Genomic DNA, 22777 nt, shown 5'->3' with positions numbered 1-22777 from the left:
CATGAAAAACTGATGAAATCTGACTATGGTCTATAGAGTGAACCAGTACCAATTTTCTGAATTTGATACTGTGCTACAGTAATGCAAAAATGTTACCATTGTGGGAAGGTGGATGGAGGGTACAGGGTACCAACCCGTACTTTATTATTTTTTTCTAAGATTTTATTTATTTGACAGAGAGAGAGAGGTGGTCAGGCACAGAGGAAGAGGGAGAAGCAGGCTCCCTGCCAAGCAGAGAGCCCAATGTGGGGCTTGATCCCAGGACTCTGGGATCATGACCTGAGCCCAAGGCAAACACTTAACTGACTGAGCCACCTAGGTGCCCCTCCAACCTGTATTATAAAAGAAAAATCCAAAAAATCTATAGTTTTTTCAAAATAAAATCCTTAAAAAACTCCAAAAAACAAAATACCTTCCAACAAAGAAATGTCCAGGCCCAGATAGTGTCACTGGTGAATTTGAGCAAATATTTAAGAAAAAAAATACCAATCTTATACAAGTATTTCTGAGAATGAGGAACAGTACTCCTTTCAACTCATTACGTAAGGGTAGCAAAAACCTGATGTGTATTTAAAAAAAAAAAAGGAAATTATAGGTCAATATTCCTCATGAATACAGACCAAAAAACCTTAACAAAATCTTAGTAAAATAAACAGAGGAACATATTTGTAAACTGAAAGGTCAAAGCTATTTTAGGCTTATCTAGAAATAAAAGGCTGATGCAGTACTGAAAAATAAAATGAAATTAATCGCATTAACTGTGAAGTGACGATAATCAAATGTGAATTTGACCAAGCCTTTAAAACAGAAACTATCAACTAAAAAGAAACGTAGTCCCTGCCTCTCACCCAAAAACACTAATCCAAAAACACTAAGGAAGACCACTGAAAAAGATACTTCTAAGTCTCAGTAGTCAAATGAAATCAGGAAGAGCTTTATCAGCAATTGGAAAACATATACACAAAAACTTGCTTGAGAGTCAACATTTTCACACTTTATTTTTATTAAAGCTAGACTTTTAAATGTTCACATTTTACATATACTTACTTTTTGAATAATTCATTTTCATTAACCTTATTTGTGGTAAGTTGTACTAGAATTTTATTTTTAATATTAAAAACTAAAATATTTCTATTGGTATTTTATATTACACCAATGTTATACTACTAATTTTTAGCTGAAATGTATTAAATAATTTCAAAGTTTTTTTATTCATTTCACTTCAATGAATCCTGAATAATTTAAATGAAATAAATACCAAGATACCAATATTGCCAATTTTTTCCTCGTATTATAATAACTATTCCAAGTCTTCAACTTCCTACTAGTTGTAGATCCTATTTAATGAATTAATATTTTCATATATATGTTGACAAAATAAGTTTGAATTTTGTTTAAAAAGATTTTTATAATACCATTAAATGGTGAATGATCTGGAAGCTACTAAAACTCTTTTCACTTTCCTTTCAAATCACACTTAACATGTGATTTTAAGATACGTTATCAAGTAAGAATTACATTATTATAAGCTAGAAATAAAATTACCTTCATTCAAATATCTAACTTCAAATAAAATTACCTTCTAGAAATAAAAAAAACCTTCAGAGACAACCTCCAGGAACTGAGGTTGCAAAAATATATTTGCATTTCTTCCACCTTATCCCACTAGGGGGCATCAAAAAAGCATCTTTGTCCCCTTTTACCAATCTCTACAAGGCAGGAAGAAACCTATGTCTTTTAAGACTGAATTGTGTAGTACAGAAAAGGAGATAGTACAGTAGGAAGGGCATTTGAAAGCAGAAAAGATAGGGAATCTCTCCCTCTTGCTGAGAAAAATCTGAGGCTCAGTTTCTTCAGGGGTAAAATACATATTAACATGTATGTTGGCATGTGATTATAACGATTAAGTAAAGTAACATTTCACACAAAAAGTGTTTCATATAGGGTGGAGAATAACAGCTCACAAACACAGAATTCAAAAGAAAGGAGAAATATTCAGAGACGGTAGCTCTATTTTCTCATTTTCTAACCAGCAGTAAGCACATGTTAATCAGAATCACTAGGAATATTAGATAATTTCTATCCCAAATGCAGAAGAAAACATATGACTTACATAAAACACTTCATTCGATAAATAAACCATACACTGGTGACTGTATTACAAATACATTTCTAATATTACAGATTGAGAATTCGTGAGTTTGCTTACTTGGTAAGTAATACCTAGAGAGATGAAATTCTAATGCATTAACTACACACCCCATTGACAAGTTAAATCTTTCTTTTAAGAATTAAGCACCTCACCTAATCAGAACAGAGTCCCTAGTATAGCCACCGTCATATTCCGTAGTTTCTTCTAGTGCTTGGAAATCTAGATTCTGAAAATTCAAGAAAATATGTCTTAATATATATACCATACCATTATAAACAATAAATCAATCGGATATTTTTGCAGACACTTTGCTTTCTTACCCGGCTTCCACATATAAGCAATTCAATTTCCTCTGGTCTGAATAAATACTTTAAGGGAGACTCATTGGTCACCATATGAAAACCTCTCCGAAAGGCTTTGAATTGTTTTTCTACTGATTTATTGAGAATGTAGTCAGAATAGAGATTGACAAATTCCTGCAGAAAACATTAACCACAAGAACTTCTTATAATATGCCATACAAATAAAACACAACAAGATACTGGGCTGCATATCCTTTTGTTTTTATTTTCCCGAAGAACAAGAATCAAGAATATTTTTAAAGATTCAAACCTTACACATAACAAAGGAAAACACAGGTATAACTCAGAGATATTGTGGATCTGATTTCGGTCCACTGCATTGAAGTGAGTATTGCAATAAAGTTAAGTCAAATGAATTTTTTGGCTTCCCAGTGCATATAAAAGTTATGATTATGTTATACTGTAGTTTATTAAGTTTATAATACAGAATATCTTAAAAAATGTACATTCCTTAATTTTAAAAATACATTGCAAAAAATGCTAAGCATCATTTGAGTTTGAGTCATAATCACTGAGCACAGATCATAACAAATATAACAATGATGAAAAAGTTTGAAAAGTCTGAATTACCCAAGTGTGACACAGAGACTCAGAGTGAGCAAATGCTGTTTGAAAATGGTGCTGACAGACTTGCTCAAGACAGGGTTGCCATAAACCTTCTAATTTATGGGGGGGAAAAAAAAAGAAACATCTGCAAAGTGCAATAAAGTACAATAAAACAAGGTATGCCTGCAACTTTAATAATTTCACAGCTCTCTGCAATAGCCAATACTGAACTATAAAAAGGCCATGTACATAAACTAAATATACATATAAGTTTCAATTTTGATATTATATTAAGCAAGACTGAATATAAAAGCTGGACCTCAATACAATTTTGAAATCCCTCAACCAGGTGTGCAAACACAGAGACATTTAAATCATATACATCTATTTATAAAAGCTAACAATGCAATGTACCTGATTTGAGCAAACCAGGAAGCCTCATGCTGTCTATGCTACAATATGAGAAGGGGCCTACTGTATCCAGTTCAGCAAAAATGCTGGTGTTTTACTTGATACATAAGCTACTGTATCAAATCATAAAAATAAATGCACTTTGTATCCTAACTTGGAGAATATTTTATCAAAAATTATGCTTTTATAAACAATTTTTTTAAGTCTTACTATTTATTATCTTAATTTTCCTGTCATGTTCTGGATTATTCCCAATTTCCGAATGGATACAAAAAACCTATCTGATTCAACACTTTTCACTAGCATATTTAAGTCACATATATATGTGTATAAACTGAAGATAATCATCACTTGTGAGGAGAGAAGGATCTTAATCATGATGTCCCTGTTCCCTCTCCCACGTGAAGTGTAGTATCAGAAACACACTATTTCTTGCTTTTTTTTATAGCCATTACTATTTCATTCACTATCTCCTACTCCTGTCCTCTCTCTTAGAAAGGGTTTTAGTGCCCAACTACAGGCTCTCATACCAGCTTATATTCAAGATTTAGGAAATGAGCTATTTCATTTACAGGAATTTGATTACTTGATTTCTTGAGTTTTTGTATGAAGTATTTGCTACTTCTTTAGAAATTACTGTTTAAAACTCTGTTAATAAAGAGACAAAGACAATGATGGTATTAAAACACTTATTACCTTCCTGTTTTCATTCGTAATTGGAATTTTATCACCATTTTCCTTTAGATCATACATCATGGGATTACCAAAGAGGTCTGTCTGAGATATCTGGAAAGTGATCATCATGTCATCTTCCACATTTCCTTCATATTCCAATAAATCTTTTAAACTCTGATATAGGACCTAACAACCAGAAATGAAAAATTAGGGTAACCACAGTACTATAAAATAATTTGTATCCTTCTTCTAGGGAAGAAAAAAATAAATAAATAAAAACAAAAAACCTGACAGTTAGAACTAAAGCATAGAAAAGCATTTTCTCTGTCGCCAAATGTTTACGATACAGAAAGACTGACAGACACTGATCTAATTCTCTGCTGAGAAAACCCGAGCATCAATTTAGCAATGGATTTTCACTGTACTCTATGAGAGAACCTCAGAGGTTTCTCACAGTGAGGGAGAGGGTAGGGACAGAAACAGATATACTAACTGTAGCCACCAAACCCCCTCTCCAGAGCAGCTCTGATTTCACCTGGAAATCTCATGTGGCTTCATTAAAAAACAAAAAAGACCTAAAACCCCAAATCCTAAATGATATGTTAGAACAAAACTTGTTCCTACAGAATCAATCCTACAAAACTTGCCTGCTGACAGTTATATTTCCCCTTTGAGTTTTTAAGTGTTCATGGTACTTCAACAGATTAAAATGACTTTATCTCACTAGGTATAAATATTAATAAAAATGATTTCAAATGAAAACTAATTTTTTTTACATAAATTAAACCTTAGTTTTGCTTTTAAATAAAATCTGAACATAAAATAAAAAATTACAGACTTACAGGGTGAGAATCTCCTAGGTCACGAAAAGTTCCTTTTTTCCCCATTAGCTTCCTGTAGACAACCATGGGAAAATGTACATCCAGTATACAGTTATTGTAAATAGCCAGACCCAGCACTATGCCAATCAGAGTGAACTGACCCTCAGTTTCAAAAGAGGATGGGTTAAACCAAAATAATTTTGTAGATTCATCATATGTGAACATACCTATAAAAAATTATTTTAAAAAATACATTACTTTTATATTTTATTAAAGACCGATGAATACAAATATAAATATAAAATAATTACACAAACTTATATGTAGTAAGTGTACAAAGTCTTTTTCTCTATTACATTAACACTTGAGAGACCAAAGCTCATACATGATTGTTATAAATTGTGGCAAATGGTAGTATGTCATTTTAAGAAGCCATGGAAACAAAACAGTAAGAAATTCTGGCTGCATTTTCCAAGAAGGTAGGGAAAATGTTCCTTAAAGTTCTCTAATTGTTTACTAATAGACTACTAATTGTCTACTAATACAAACAATAACTTAATTTGTATTGATATTTTATCCACTGAATAGTTGAAAATAAATGTAAAACCAAAAGAAAAAAAAAAGCTTTATTAAAACATATTTAATCTACATGTGCTGATTTCAAAATATAGTTTTGAATTTCATCCAAGAAAAGTTTTTGTTTTTTGAAAAGTGCAATGATCCCATGAGGATTTTTTTAGCACCTTTCAAACAAAGTCAGATGAAGCCACGTACATAAGCTTAAATAAGTTTGATGAACTTAGATTATATCCAAAACCCAAAGCTATTTAATACACACATTAATTGTGAGCCAATAAATAAAACAAAAGTAATCTGCATTCATAGTCTTATTTCAATTTTACATGGTCTTCATGATTCAAAACCCAAGCTTAGAAATCTTTTTGTAACATTCATTTTAAAAACTAGGAATGTTTGGTTTTACCTATGTGAATACCATTACTAAAGCAGAATTATCTTCTTCCCTTTAGACAGAGTATCTAAGGAAAAGGTTACATGGTATTTTATGAATTTATGACTTTTCTCACTTTGCTAAAATGTTTTTCAATTGCTACTGTGCAACTGAATGAAAATATCTTAAGAATTAGGTCTGAGGGGCGCCTGCATGGCTCAGTCCATTAAGAGACTGCCTTAGGCTCAGGTCATGATCCCAGAGTCCTGGGATCAAGCCCCACACTGGGTTCTCTGCTCGGCAGGGAGCTTGCTTCCCCCTCTCACACTCCCCTTGCTTGTACTTCCTTGCTCTCCGTTTCTCTGTCAAATAAAATCTTAAGAAATTAAAAAAAAAAAAAAAAAAAACCTTAGTTCTGAAAAAAGGGGCAACGTCCAAAAGCACAAACTTGAGAAATCAGTATGACATATAAATATATTCATTTATGAGATTTTTAAAAGCTTTAAAAGTGTTTTTTTATTTTTATATTTAGTTTAAGTTCAATACAAAAGGAACTGTAAAATGTTCCCTGGATCATCAAAGTATAAAGTAAGCTAGAACATATTTTTAATGACATTAATATTCATGAAATAAATGTGAAAATTATCCAATTCTCACCTGAATTTCAGTTTAGATCCAAACTTTTTTTATCAAGAACAGTAAAAAAAAATTACAATTAATAAATAAATTTGATGAAATATCACAAATGTATGTCCTTGGTCTCAAGAGCAATAAACTACAAATGAATCATAATATAAATTACAGAGGCCATTACTCTCATCTGTGTTATGAAAGATTATAATTTTAAGGTTCAAAGTGATTCCAATTTGGGCGCATTTTTGCCAGTCCCTGGAAGAAATGCACCATAAAAAGTGGCTCTTCTAAAATATTCATTTCTTATAGTTTTAACTACTATCATTTCAATTACCTTACTATCAAGTAGAATTATTAAATACTATGTTTTTCTCTTGAAAGTATTTCTGCATATAATGTTAGTATGCTTTACAGCTGATGTTTAACAAGTCGAGACACAAAGGAACCCAGAGCTAAGGTTTACCAAACCTAAGAAGATCACAAATTAATTTTCTTTCACAAAAAAGGCACGGTTTTAGGTGTCTTGATTTACTTTGAGCAAATTACGTGGAAATTACATAGGCTTCTGATTAATAAACGTTAGCTAAAGTAGTCTTAACTGTATGTAAGTCATGAACTCAAATGTCTACTTTCACTTACATGTATGTATATATATTACCAACTAAGAACAGAAAAGTCAATTCAATTTACATACTGAGAATCAACAAGCTCAATTTTCAAAGCTTAATGGAAATGATATACGCATTATTCTATGTCACATTCTTCACAACTCTGACAGTACATTTAATGGAATTCTTTTCCTGTAACTGTCATGCATTGTTTTAAAAATAAGCAAACCTAGTAACCAAGTTAGTGGTTATATTACAGAACTACACAGTCCTATACTATACAGTTCAGAACTACACAGTTAAGAATACAATCCAAGATGCTGCAGTCTTTTACCAGCTCTACTTTACCCATTTTTATCAGTAAAACTCAAATCCTTCACTTTCAGACTGACATATACAGATCAATTTTTCCCAAACTGTTCAATAAAAAACATTTCTGGGAGGCAAATGTGGGGTAGGAAAGAGTTCTGGAGTTTAAAGAGTTGGGAAAACAATGTAATATTTCGCCCCATGAAATCCTGTAGCAAATAAAACCTAATTAATTTGATACCCAGTCAGGGTTTCCAAACTTTGAGCATGATACACTTGTGAGACATTCTCAATATCCTTCAGACCACTGTTTGAAATTCTTATTTCAGAAATGCTGTGAGTTTGACAAATGTTTAGAATTAAAAGAGCAAGAAATCTTTCAGTTGTTTCGAAAGTACCATTCTAAAGTGTTTTCAGTTTATTTAACTACGAGGTAATGTCCTGTAGTAAAGTATTTGGCTAAGTAATCTAAGTAAGAACTTGAGTAAATGAGTGATACAAATCAGTACCTCAAACCCACAAGTTCCGTCATTAACCATGACTCTAGGAAATCCACATCAAAACCTATTACTGTTCTTTGTAACTGAGAATATTTATAAACCCTCGTAAATAAACCTTTAATTCAAAAGATACGACATCATGATCACATCACTGAAATACTTACCAATATCTGGATTGAAGATTTCCTCCACAACCAGCTGAAAAAATTCTTTGGAAACACCTCCCTCATCAACTCCTTGTTCTCCTTCAAATTCCACATACAACTGTTTCTTCAAGTCTGCAGGATTTTCCATAGCGATCATCTCTAGCTAATGAGTGAAAAGATAAAGTAAAAGAATATGACTGCCAGTTTAAGAATGAAAGCAAAATAAAAATAAGGAGAAGCAAAAAATAAAAACCAGGAGTAGGGCTATGGAGCAAATAAAAAATACTGACTTTTCGTCCGTTTTAAATGGAAACAGGAAGCAAACTGGTAAAAAGCCAGTAAAGGCAAAGATTCAGTCTCACAGATATTAGAAAAAAATAGGACAGTAAAGAAACCAGCACAGATTTATAAAAGGTTACTTTCTAACTACGGATTTGTTATGAAATTAACATATACTAGAAAATTAAAAGTTTTGTTTTTTTTTGTTGTTGTTACTTCTGTATAACAAACCTGAGTTGTAAGGTTAGGAAGTGAAAAGAAGTCTTGACCGCCAAATACATATGAGACTACTCAAACTAAATCATTTCAACAAAAACAATGGAGTATAAAAGTTTGGCTTCAAATCTGTTGACTAGTAGTTCTTTATGTTTAATAGAACAGAAACTAAGAAAACAATTTCAATTAAGAGAAAAAACACCCTGAATAAATAGGGAAACAATTTATGGTCTCTTATAGTACTTAGTATAAATTGCCACTTCTTAGTTGATCACAGCACATCTCATATACACTTTTTTTTGGAAGCAGATGAGACATACGCTTGCTCATATCCTTACTCCTCATTTCTTACTAACAAGATATCAAACCCTAATATCTAGCATTTTTTAACTATAAAGCCTTACCAGATACTTCTTTGCATTTACAGAATAATATACATAGTAACTGATCTCAGTCATTAAGAAATTAATGTGAAAATCCATACTAGATTCTAATGTGAAATTATACTGCATTTTTTGTTTTTAATGTATCTGAGATTTACTGAGATTTACTAACAGCTCGCCTGACTGTTCACCCATCTTATTTGCTACGCTGACTTTAAATGCCATTTGGCTGTTAAAAATTTTTTAAATTTGCCAAAACAGAATATTTAATAAGGGTTTTTAAGTAACTGCAACTATTCCAACTAGAATTTTAAAAATGGTTTTGAGCAATTCAAACATCAACAAAGTAACTTTACTACAGTCCTAAAGTAATGACTTTAGGTAACAGCACTAGTTTGAACATTCTAGCATGTCTATAAAAAATAAAATAAAATTTCCTAGTCCTAAATGAAGCCAGTTGTCCTCAATCAATGTTTTTCAAACAGCCAATTGAGACTCCCTAGTGAGTAGCCTAGTCCGTTCAGTATAAAACCAACAATTGGAGGAAAAACTCAGAACATATTCCACATAGTAATGGCATCTACTGTTCTCTGAAACTTCTATTTCAATTATATGTAGAGACAGATATGCACGTGTACACCTAATGCTATGCAAAATATCTTACTTGGGACTCAGTCAAAAACATTTTAAGAACAAAGGCTGAAATGATCTCTTAGATACCTTCAACTTTTGGATTCTGTAATTCTGTGAATTTTGGATCTTTAGCTTTAAGTAATGTGCTGCACAACAGAGATCTTTAATATTTACAAAATCATTTTTATGCAAAGTTATATTAGGATAACTTATTTTTGAGACAGAGTGTAGTGGAGACTGAGACAGAATACTCTGTACTAGTTCCAACTATCGCTTAACTTTTAAAATTTAAATTTTAGCAAGCGACTCAGGTAAGCCTCAGTTTCCTCATCTGCAAAGAAAAAAAAGGAATAGTACTCTTCATACTGAAAGATGTGAAGGCTTAATAAAAATATATAGCAAAGAGTTCTAGAATGGGCAATATTAAGGAAACATATCATGTTGCAACCTTTTAAAACAACTTTGATTTTTGAACAAAAAATTCACAAAATTTGGTGCTATAGCCTTGTCCCAAGTTTTGAAAATAACCTTGGGGAAAAATAGTTCCAGTTGGAAACCTGTTTCAAGCCACAGAAAATAAAGAATGCTGAGAACTAAATTAGAATTATCAGCTCCAATGTGGTTTACCCATCACGCCAACATCCCATATTGCCATGGAACGCATTCCTAGTTTCCTTCTTCCAGTTCCCACCTGCCTAGGTGTTAAAGGAATATAAGTCAATGTTTATATATGCCCTTATAACACAAAGACAAACCTGCTTACATCAAAAGTATAATGCATTCCAAGGTGAAAAAAATTATCTGGTATTTAAATTATGCTTCCTATAGTTCTTCCTCAGTAACATTCATAAATGAGAGCAGACTCCATTATCAATGTGACTGTATCTTTTAAAGGATTTGATGTTGTTTCTACAGAATTCTGAGACCATGTGCTGCAGTCTTAGCTCCACCAGAGACACTTAATATGACACTGAAACAAATTTATCTTCATTCTTAATATTAAATATTACTATCTATCTCCACTGAGTGCCAAAATAATTCAACGTCATGTTCTATAATTGTAATTTTAAACATACAGCTTTATCTTTTTTAGTTTCGTCTTTGAAATGAGAACACTATTTTAAGAAGAAATAAATACATGTGCAACAGATGAATTCCCTGTACAACAATGCCTTATAGCACTAGTTTTTGTTGCTATTGTTACTTTAACTTGTATGGAAAATTTTTTCAGACTTGCCTGAAAACCGAACAAACCAGACATGACAGAAAAAATATTCCAGTAAAAATAACACAACAATATATAGCACTTACATACCAGGGGACTATTCTAAGCACTTCACATACACCAATTCACTTCACTTTCACAACCTTATGTGGCCAGTAATTTCAAGCTCATTTTACAGATGAAGACCCCAAAGTAATAAGAGATTCAATAACTTGCTTCCAGTATTAGTAAATGGTAAGACAGAGCTTGAATTCAGGCAGCAAGTTCTTAAATACTATGCCTTCCTGTTCTCTGCAATGACTACCAAGTAACTTATTTTCTTCCTTGTGCTTTTCTATATTTTTAAGCATTTTTTAAAAAATAAACATCTATTTTAGATTCAGGATGTTAAATGCAAATATGTTTTGAAATAATGTTTTGAAAAACAGGTGGCAAATGAACTCTGCAGGCAAAAATTTCCCATTATTATCTTATTAGATTATCATTATCAGGTATATATTAAGAGGTTCTGGAATACTTTTAATCATTTATGTATACATGGGTAGCCTACATACTTTTAATCATTTATGTATACATGGGTAGCCTACCTTTAAATAACAATTTTTACTTTTAATTGTAACATAAAATTTACCAGTTATCAATTTTGACAAAGGCCATTATGAAGTAACATACTGCATGTATTTTATTTTTCTTAAAACAACCACTTCTGACCCATTGAATTGAACAGTAAAGGTGTTATCACTTTCTGTAATATATACATACCATTTAAAACAGAATTTTGACAATCAAAAGCTGTCCTGAATGCAGCAGGATATGTGGAAACTTAAAAGACTATGTCAGTGCACATTTATTCTGACAAGGAGAATTTGTATCCATCTCTGAACGGAAATCACTTAGTATACAGACCTGTGTTTTTATATATAGAATTTCTTAAAGAAGGGTATATTAATTTATTATGAAGACTGGCAAAAGACAGATTTTGGGGGAAAAATAAACAAAAATAGACTGGACACAATGACATCTACCTCTTCCTTATAGGACTTCCTCTTCTTACTAAGACTCTTGATTTCATCAATTGTTGGACAAAATGATTTTCAAATTCTGAACTTTTAATTGGCCATGATGATGAAATCCTGGAGATCATTTTTTTAAAATTGATCTGGTATCAAAGCATTCCCAGAATACCTAGGTAGGATGACATCTTAATAATAAAAATATCATATTTGCCAGATTTACAAGAGTCAAAAGGAAAACCCCATCCTTTAAAATCTTACAGTATTCTGGGCTATTACTCATGATAAAGTCATCTTTATCCATAATTGAAAAAAATACCTTAATGGTAAAGATATTTAAGTAGTAGTAGTAGTAGTCACATAAAACAGACCTCTCTAATACTTAAGAAAACCCAGGATCTCTAAGAATGGCTGGCTTAAGCAACTTCTTTCAACTTACTAGATTCTATGGTTAAACACTTTGTTTACCTTTAAGATACTGGCTACAATAACATCTTTAGATTATCCAAATATATTTAATTTTTTTCAATTCTCTAAAACAGATGAAGGAAAGTTTTTTATATCTTACGTATAAAGTTTAGATGTTTGGTAACAGTCATATCAAATAATCACATCTGCTTTTGAGACCAGGAACCCTGACTTCTTCTTCCAATTCTACCATTAATTTCTGTAGGCCAGAATTTCTTTTTTCTCACATATAAAGCTAAGGAGTTTGACAAGTTTCATTGTTTTAGAATATTACAGGATCCCGAGAATCTAAGTAGCTCTACTTAATTCTCTTAATCTCCTTTGAGAACATTAAATTACGCATGAAGTTCTTCATTTCATTTAGAATAAATTATAAGAAACAATAATGATCACTGCATTGAGCACAATACAGTGAATGTATAAGATACAATTAATCATATTCAGAGCAGCACAGGATAATCTTATTCTTAAAGCACTATCGGTCAATTATTAAATTAAAAAATCGGGTTTTATTTCCATAATAACCAAAAGTATTTGATGAGGAAAATGGTGGGGACTAGGACAGATAGCACTGTTAGAGCCCAGAAAAAAATGATTTCTTTAGAAGGGATTGAGCAGAACCAATTGGTAGTGGGGTTATTTATTTGTGTCTATCACTTTGATCTGTTTTAGTCCCTATTCCGGACTCTCCTATAGAGTTCTCCATTTCAGCCATTCCTTTCAGTCTTTAGATCCCTACACAGAATTCTAGGATTCCCTGACTAATCTGAACCAAGTCATATACCAACGTCAATCCTTACTCTAAACCTGCTATTTTCATTATCCTCTCAAAGACTGCCAGTCTCCTAAATGTATAATTGTATATAAATATGGCCTCAATAAATACATATCTATAAACTATACAAAGAGCCATCTTTCCCAAATACTGGTTTGCAGTATGGCTTTATCAGAGTATCTGGGGGCACTACCAGAAATTTAATTCCTAGGCTCTACAATGAACTCCCAGTCTGAATCTCTAGATGGTAGAACCTTGGATTTTTTTTTTTTTTGTTAAACATATTTCCTGTTCAGATGTGAAGACAGTTTGGGGAATGTCACAGATGGCAATATTGTCTTCCATGATACTCCATCCTCTACTAACATAATCTCTTAAAATAAAAAATAATGAAAATAAATGTTCAGACCCTTTTCCTTTGGAAATGCTTTGTCTAAGAAAAATGACAAATTATCTACTTTTAAAGAATACACAAATAGATAAATGTTATTAGTAAAATATAGTAAAAGCCTTGTCATGGTTTGGATTGTTAATTCAAGTGAGCTCATAAGTATCACTGTATTATTTTCTAAGAAACAACAACAACATATAGTGAAAATAAGTCCAGGGAGAAATATTCCAATAATTTGAAGTGTGGTATAGTCCTTAAATGATTCTGAGACATCTACTTGTGAAAAGGCAACTTATATTTTACCATACTTCACGGATTCTAAAATTCATTTTTTTCCACATTTTAACATCTCTGAAATCAGGATATACCATAAAACTGGTAGCATCTCAAGACAACTGGCAGCATATTTTCCTACTACTGAAAGTGGTAAGAAAATAACCGTGTGTCCTACAATCAACAGTATCTAAGTTTCAATACACTAATTCTTCAGCTGTCATCAAAGACAACTCCTCTAGGGGCACCTGGGTGCAGCTGTCATCAAAAATAGTTCCTCAAGGGGCTCTTGGGCACAGCTGTCATCAAAGACAGTTCCCCTAGGGGCGCCTGGGTGGCAGAGCTGGTTGTGAATCCAACTCTTAGTCTGGACTCAAGTCATGATCTCAAGCCCTGCATTGGGCTCTGCATGGATTCCACTTGAGATTCTCTTTCCCTTCACCTCTGCCTGTCCCACTCACGCTCTCTCTCTCATAAATAAGTAAATCTTTAAAACAAACAAAAACCCAGTTCCTCTAAAAACTCCAGCTAGGAAATAATTGGCTAGTGTGGTTTGAATTACATAGTACATGAAAGTGAGAAAAAGTTTTCTTTAAAAAAAAAAAATCTGTAATTATTAACGGAAGGTACTACTCCTCCCTTTCCACCATGCCAGCCAGTCTTACGATTAGTAACTAAAAAATAAGACCTAACAGAAAACATACTCAAGTGTGTCATATATGTAGTCACTATTTTCTGGGCCTCATTTGTAGACAAATGAGTAGATGGAACTCCAAGGCTCCTTTTAGCTCTTAAAAGTCTACGATTCTGTAACCTTAATTATTCAAATATTAATACTGAGCTCAGCAAATTTCTCATTTCCTCTTCTCTTCCCAACCCCACTCTGTAGTTCAAATTAGCTGGTCATAAAAAGTAGTCAGTAAGTTTTTTTGCTTTTGTTTTTGGTGTTTTTCTTTGTCAAATTGTTACAGAAGAGTAAGAATAATAAAAAAGCAAAGATCCTTGAGGAATAAGATGTTAAACATCCATCAGTACTTTTGAGAGTTCAGCTGAGAGGATGACCTAAAACTACTTTTTGTCATTAAAATACTATGACTTTATCATAATCACACCACTATGAATATTTTTTTAAAAATAGGAGTCTCAGGGCGCCTGGGTGTCTCAGTGTTAAAGGCTCTGCCTTCATTCAGCTCAGGTCATGATCTCAGGATCTTGGGATCCAGCCCCGCATCAGGCTCTCTGCTCAGCAGGGAGACTGCTTTCCCCTCTCTCTGCCTGCCTCTCTGTCTACTTGTGATTTCTGTCAAATATTTTAAAAAAAAAGTCTTAATTTTACTAACTCACAAGGCCTACTGTGATTTTTTTTTCCTAACATTTTTACATTGTTACTTAAAAAAAAAAAGAAAAAAGGAAAGAAGTGTAAAATTTGTTTAGTATGAGCATTTAAGTATGAGCATTTAGCACTAAGAAGATTCTCAGTGGTCATAATTCATCTTTACATCTCTAATGATAAGCAAAGTGCCTCACACACAAGATTTCTGAAGCAAACTGCTTTTGTGGACTTGCAATATTCATGTACAGATATTATCTAGTGAATCCTGATTTAAAATTGGCCAAATTGTAATATTCAGGTTTGACAGAATTAAGAATTCACTTAAAAAAAAAAACAGTATAATTAAGAAGTTCAGAGTTCTACTCTTAAAACCCTCTTTTAAAAAAGACCTTATAAACCAAAATGACTGTTTCCTCAAAATTCTAGATGATAAAAGAAGTATATAACAAGTACTTAAATGTTTCTAAGTTCTTGGCCTTGCTTTACTAAGAGGGGGTGGTGGTGGGAAACGAGGCAGGGGAAGGAAAATAAGGTTGGGTAGATTTCTTAGCTGACGGCAGGTAAGGAAAGTAGACAATTCTTTTTATTTCTAACTCTGTGTTAATCTTATAAAGAGTAGTTTCATTGTTTTTTTAAATTAGGCAAGGCATAGCTTTTACTGGAAATAGATGGAAGGATACCAACCCAAGAAGCCAAACATAAAATGCATGGTCTTAGGATTTACAGTTCTGCTCTATCGAAATTCAAAGACAGACCTCAATGTACTTTCCACAAAACATCACTCAACGTTCTTATATGATACCCCATCATTCTGCCGACCTACATAAAAGTTGCTGGCTGCCTGATGATTATATTAGTTATTTATGTAGCTCAAAACTACAAGAGTAAAATAGAACACCAGAAAGCATGTAATGATAATTTCTCCAAACAACTAATGCCTTTCTGCCTCTGTTGAAAAACTGCTTGAGTTGCCTAAGGCAGAATCTCTCAACACCAGAAATATATTTGGTGTTTTTAAAAACCAGTTAACAAACAGAAGAGGCACACAATCTCTGCAACTTTCAAATTTCTGAGATATCAAACAACTTTTTCCATTGGTTTACAGTTTTATGAATACTCAGATTTAGACAAATCCATCCTAAAACTAAAATATACTTTAAAATAAGTATCACTATTTCCTAGTTGTGTCTTGCATTCTTATCTTTTATTAGTATGGAAGGTTAACTGTACCTTAATTTTACCTGACATCAAATTTTACTTTAAGTTGTTTAAAAACAAAACAAAACTAGTAATGATGGGTGTATGTAATATCATAAATAAAACTCTGTGGTAAAGGGGGTGGCCCCTGGCTGGTACAGCATGAGACTCTTCATCTTGGGGTTTTGACTTCTAACCCTATGTTGGGTGTAGAGATTACTTAAAAGTAAAACTTTTAAAACACACACACACACACACACAATAACCTGTGATAAAGCACCCTAGGACAAATGAAAATTTTGTACTTGATTGGCAATTGGTTTCTGTCTTCTGCCCAGGCCTGCATTCTTAAATGGGGGCACTAAAATTCTTACTTTTTGTGGAGGCAAGAAACTAACAAAAGGCAATCTGGAGAAACAGGAAGTTGGAAGGTTTGGAAGGTGGGTATTTGAGTTCCTAATATTCTCCCAGCTCAATCTCCCTGGATTGGGTTAATGATAAAAAGCACCATTAATTTCAAGATTCCTGGAGGTTCAGCCAACTCAAAGATACGTAAGTGGTAAGAAAATATCACAATAAGGCAGTGCTATACGAGGCATTCTAAGTGATCCAGCAGGAACTCTTACTAGCAGCATGCACCAAACTGCCCAGATCACTTCACCTTCACGATAACTCTAAATTTTACATCATGGAATTTCTGGATACCACTTATTATTTTATGGTATGATTTTATTGTTGCACTCTTCCCAGTTAAGATTTGACATTCATACATATTACTAAGTATCTCCACATTCCCCTTGTTCCTTTGCTTTGGTCCTTTCCCAACATCCACTTGTCTTCTGAACACAGAAGAAATTTTTGGAGTTATTTGTCAATATTTGGAAAATCTATTCATTTTCAAATAGAGAGTGATCATTATTCAAGACAACCAATACTTTGTGGGACACATTTATAAATTTGGACAGGAACAACAAAAGAATATTTACAACTTGTAATACAACAACATCCATATATTCCTATACCATTTAATGCCATATTTTTTTCCAAACAGTCACTATCAAGTGAATGCACTGAACTGTATTACAATCTCCCCAATATTAGGTATTTATTCTAGTACTAATTTTTAAGCATAAGCCCAACTTACCCGGACAAGTGCATCATCTATGATATGGTCACGTCTGACTTTGAGTCTCAAATACGGATTCAACTGCTGTCCTTGAACTAAGCTGTAGAGAACAGTGATTCTTCGTTCACTGTACATGCGAATTCTATTGTCATAATATAATCCCAAATTCTTTGTGACAGCATTCAATATAAAGGGACATGTCATGAAAGAGAATTTGTTCTCTGTTTCTACTTTGAAAAAAGTATAATCTTTATCCATTTCTAGAACATCATTCAGTGGTTCATTAATAAACTCTTCAAAAGGGATAAGTGGTTTTCGACAATCCAGAGTTTTAACACCAAGTTCAGTTTCCAGGGGGTCCACTCGAGGACCTTTCTTGTTTCTTCTTTCCTCTCCCAAAAGCTCCTGAAGTGTCAATTCACTGGACTCAGGGATGGGCTCTTCATCATCTTCTTCATTATGATTTGTGTCCACTTCCCCACCCACTACATTTGCATAGTAAACCATTTTCAAGCACTTTGAAGCAGCAACAATAGCATCATCATCATTCACTAGATTTCGACTGTTAAATTCATTGCTTATGACTTTGTAAGTAATAAGTTGCTGAAATGTTTCCATCATTCTACGAATCTGGTCTGCACTGTATTTAGACCACAGTCTAACCAATTTTCCTTGGGCTGCGAGGGGTAGCTTACTCATTGCTTTGCAAAATAAAGGCAAAGCCATTTCCAGATATTCAGGACTGTGGAGATTTCTATTCTCCATTACAATAATGAATAAATTCAGATAATTAGGATCTCGAGAGTATACATTGTGATAGGTCAAGTCACATTCCACATTAGGTGACAAATATACAAGTGCATTGAGAAAAGCAGTTTCTATTTTTTCATTAGAGAGTAATCTGGTGTAGACCCTTCTAATGGCCTCAATATCCACAGACACATCATCAGGACCTAATTTTTGTAAGTTGTTATCGCCTTGTGAACTATCAGTTATCCTTGAAGAAGATGCTTCTGAATCTTCTTCCATAGCAGCAGCAGAACATGCAGCTTTTTCCTTTTCATCTTCATCCTTGTCTTCATCCTTTCCTTGAAGAGATTTCAGTTCTTCCTTGGTGTGTTGTTTGACTTTCCGAAAGCTCTGTACCAATGCCTCAGCACTAGAAAAAACTCTTCCAATAACACGGATTAAAGGGGAATAATCCTCTCTCTCTCTACATAATTCAAGAATTTCATATACCGTCTCTTCTGTTAGGTAAGTCACATCTAAAAAATTAGAGAAAAAAAGGAGAACATTTATTTTTATAAGTATGTTTAGTTTGTCTTAAGTTCTAGTGCAAAGTAAAACAGCCATTTTGTACTCCATACCATTTATGACTTACAACTCTTTTAAAACATTTCTAATACTTAGATTCAACAAACAAAACAGATTTACTTATTTTTGTCAGTGAACTACTACAATAGCCAACAACCTCACCCATTCTTTATACATTCTTTCAATAATATGTAGCTTTCAATGAGCTCAAACTCTTTCACAATCACAGTGGAAATTAACATGCAGCTTTAACATGTAAATATGAACCAAGACAATCATGTGTTGATTTGATTCATCACAATATACCTCTTACAACCTTATTTTAGAGCAGAAACACATTCTTCTGAGAGGTTTCTTTCTTATTTCACTCTTCCCAAAAGACTGAGGAAAAGTCAAGAAAGGTTCTTTGAGCATCCTCTTTGGGAAACAGCCCTTGTCTTACTTTTATGTATCTTAAAATCAAACTGGTTCCTTCTTAGTCTTTTCAGTTTTTCCCAGGGTGGTCATTCCAAGGGTGATTGAGAAAAATTACTACACCATTTCTCATAAAATCTCAAGCTGACAAACAATGCCATCTGTAGCCAGGAATCAGGTTGGAAGAAACAGGAAATAGTGACAAGAGTAATAAAATATTGAGTGGTAGAAGGCAACTTAGAAGACAACAAGTGAAAACAGATTACTAGGTAGTCACCAAAATCTTTTTCCTCTCCTTTCTGGGCAGATTTGGATCATATCTCCCAGCTTTCCCAGGTTTTTGAGGTTAAGTGCTACTTTCAGGCCAAGGCTTTTCCTTCTGGCTAAATGAGATGATGTTCCCAGGATGCTTGGGAAGCCATGTGCTGAAGATTTACAATGACACTACAGCAGCATTTCTGAATGATTATGTGATGTGGAACTTTGCCAACCTTGAATATCATGGCTATTAGAGGACCTAGAAATAAATTTCCACTTTGTTTAATAAGCTAGTGTTCTGGTATATACTTAATATTGCAGTCTAGTTGATCCTTAATAATACAGAAAGAAGCTTTTCACCTTTCCCCACCTTGCCGTTAAAGTCTTTAAAATACCAGCAGACTGTCTAAATTATGCTTAATCCTTCTTGGTACTTTTCTGGTGCTAAAAATTTTATAGGTAAGATGAGCTGTTTGGTTTTTTCACAGACTGCATTACCATCATTACCATTATATTTGCAGTCTGTATTACTCAAATCCAAGGGAATTTTATTATGTTTTCCTATCACATCCATGAAAACCACATGATCAAGAAACAACCCTTTGTAAGAGGCAAAAATGACAGGAGGCAATGAAAGGCTAGACCAAATATCAATTTATTACACATTTTCAGAGTTATACTAATGTTAACAAGTTGAAATTCCAATGAAATCACAGAAGAAACAAGAATGAAAAGAACATTTCAAGGATTTTTGAGATAAAAATCTCTGGAAGGAGGGACTACTACAGGGATGAAAGAGTCTGTAGCAGTTTGCTGGTATGCATTTTACTTCCCTCTCACATCTGTCTCTAAATAGTAGCTTAGACCTCCATTATCACTTTTTTAAGTACTTTTATATTTGCTCTTTTTATATTTGCCAGGGAATACCCTTTTAAACAAAAACCAGATAAACATATGGCTCCAATTCTCTTCACCAACAAAATATAAATCTATACATACATCCTCTTGAAAGGAATTAAGAGTTAAGTTTGGAAATTATGGAATGCATAAGCATTCCACTCCCAAAATGGAATGCCACTGAATGAAACACATTAGAACAAAAAAGGAAAACTCCATGTGTGTTCCCTCTTATGCTTTGCTTACTTACACACGCAAAAAAGAATTTTAACATGCTGTTTTCTAAAACTCCAAGTTGTCATCTTTTATTCAAATGTTAATTTAATTTCATCAGTTTCATATGAACTTTCATAATATTTAACTCTTTCATCGAAAGCACTGAATACAGTGATTGAAGAGGAAAACCATATAAAACATTCCAACTCCAAGAGTAATAGAGCTCAATGCTTGGAGACATCATACAATTGACAACTCACAGATTCAATACCTCAAATGATAAACTCCCTGGTACTTACCATGAGTTTCAATTTAAAAAAGAAGGAAAAAACCCAACATTTTAAAAGTTGAAATTAGCTTAGCTCTGATGTACTCACTCTCATGATCTATTCTCAAAAGAAAAACCAAAAAAAACCCACCTTTCATTTTCTCACTTATAATCTGAGATAAGCTAAATAATCACAAAATCTCACCTTACCAAAGATAAGAAATATACCTCAACAACACTATTTTTCTCTTATGACTTGCATGAATATCAGGCAACTGGGGATAAAATAAACTTTTTTAATACTCAAATAAGAATATAAATGATCACATTTCACATGAAAATACAGAAATAAAAACATTCTGACCCTATAGTCAAACAACCTCATTAATAAAAAAGTAAAAATATCCTTTAAACATCAGATAATTGAATTTCATTTTACATATCAACTGTAAAACCTATTCTAAAAGCTAAAGGAAGAATGAATGCTCTGAGCAAAGATAATTAACAACACTTTAAAGTTCCATGTTACTTATATGTACATGTGTGCTTTTTGTGATCCCTAAGGACTATCACACATATCTGCTATTGCTCAAAGTATTCAAATGTTGGTCGACAGCTAAGACTAACCAATTACTAAAAGGATATAAAACCATTAATGATCGACCAAAGGACATAATTTTCAACTGATATAAAGATGTCTACATTCAATGCTGGATAGTACCCCAAGAGTTCTGTGTCCTGCGTTATCCTAGTTTAGTTCACATAAATATAGCAACTTATATTTTATACTGAGATTATTTATAACTCCAAATTAGAATTATTAATCATTCAGTATCTAAAAGGTGATCTTATGAAACTCTGGTCTTCCTCTAACTCTCTAATGTACCTGGACAGACACTGTATTGGAAACTCCAAATCTACTCACCCCTCTTCTCTGACATGCCATCATGTAACAGAAACTATAAAAACTAAACACTAGTATTGTAATCCTCATTTGCACCTGGGGGATGACATGTGGCACAGGTCTGCCAATTACCTAAGTGGAAGTCCACTGATGCACTTTTGAAGGTTTCTTTTCCTGTTAAACGGGGTCAAACATGATTAACTCATATTCTGAGTGCAACAGAATCTCCTAATTTTTTATTAATATATCAAATAAGCTAATAACATCTTCAAATTATTTAAGCATAAGCTATACATGTCTCTACAAATTATAAAATACTGTCCTTCAAATTAAAAAGTAAAAAGCAACGTTTACTAATATTTCCAAGACCATTTTCCATAAGGCAAGTACTATACAAGTCAATAAAATACACCCATCAAATTGTGGAAGAAATCAAAATGGAGCACGCCAAATAGTCTCTGCATTTTGAATAAACTATTCAGATACATTATTTTACAGGAAAGAGAAAAAATGATATATTTTGTCTATTAATTTTATGGAGATTACATTTGTAAAATGTAGTACACTATAATAAAAGCCTAAATATACCAAGGGAGTGGCAGGCCTGTCAACAAATACTTAAATGAAGCACAGGATAATTTTAGAGGCACAGAGGTAATTCAATCTTCATTGTGACAAACATGAGGACTCACATACATGTACTGTACAACATATAAAATTTCTCAATAAAATTTCTACCTCTTTTAATATTTGTTTCACAAAGACAAGATACATGCAAATGATCATTAAATGAACTATAAAAGTTCAACCACAAAAATAACAGTTTACCATACCATGAATCTGATCTTCGGCCCCTCCCACCAGACTGTCAACACCTGTAGTTTCTTTTATGGGCTTTAACTCTTTAAGAGTTAATCTTTAGATCTGTTCTATTACGATATGTAGTTCCCACTAGGCAACTTCACTTATAGTAAGAAAGTTAAAAAGCAAAAACACGTTTAGTGTTTGTTTTACTGGAAGCCATTATAGAGGCAAAACATACTCAGAGGAGCAAGAGTAGCACTAACAATGCCCTTCCCCAG

At 33.0% G+C, this 22777-nt stretch overlaps 1 protein-coding gene across 19 annotated transcripts in view; it reads right to left on the bottom strand.

Annotated features, from left to right (window-relative positions):
* UBE3A (ubiquitin protein ligase E3A) overlaps nucleotides 1-22777 on the bottom strand; it is a 92596-nt gene that overhangs the window by 15699 nt on the left and 54120 nt on the right. For all 19 annotated transcript variants that reach the window (XM_082736590.1, XM_082736585.1, XM_082736584.1 and 16 more), the window contains 6 exons: nucleotides 17443-18689; nucleotides 8131-8275; nucleotides 4989-5194; nucleotides 4168-4332; nucleotides 2473-2628; nucleotides 2305-2378 (listed from right to left, as the gene is read on the bottom strand). In XM_082736590.1, coding sequence (XP_082592716.1) covers nucleotides 2305-2378; nucleotides 2473-2628; nucleotides 4168-4332; nucleotides 4989-5194; nucleotides 8131-8275; nucleotides 17443-18689 — 1993 coding nt within the window. The remainder of the gene's footprint in view (nucleotides 1-2304; nucleotides 2379-2472; nucleotides 2629-4167; nucleotides 4333-4988; nucleotides 5195-8130; nucleotides 8276-17442; nucleotides 18690-22777) is intronic.

This window comes from Mustela nivalis (assembly GCF_964662115.1).
Source record: "Mustela nivalis genome assembly, chromosome: 6".
In the NCBI taxonomy this organism is placed as follows: domain Eukaryota; kingdom Metazoa; phylum Chordata; class Mammalia; order Carnivora; family Mustelidae; genus Mustela; species Mustela nivalis.
The sequence above is the reverse complement of the archived record's forward strand: the minus strand, read 5'-3'. Positions and strand labels throughout refer to the sequence as shown.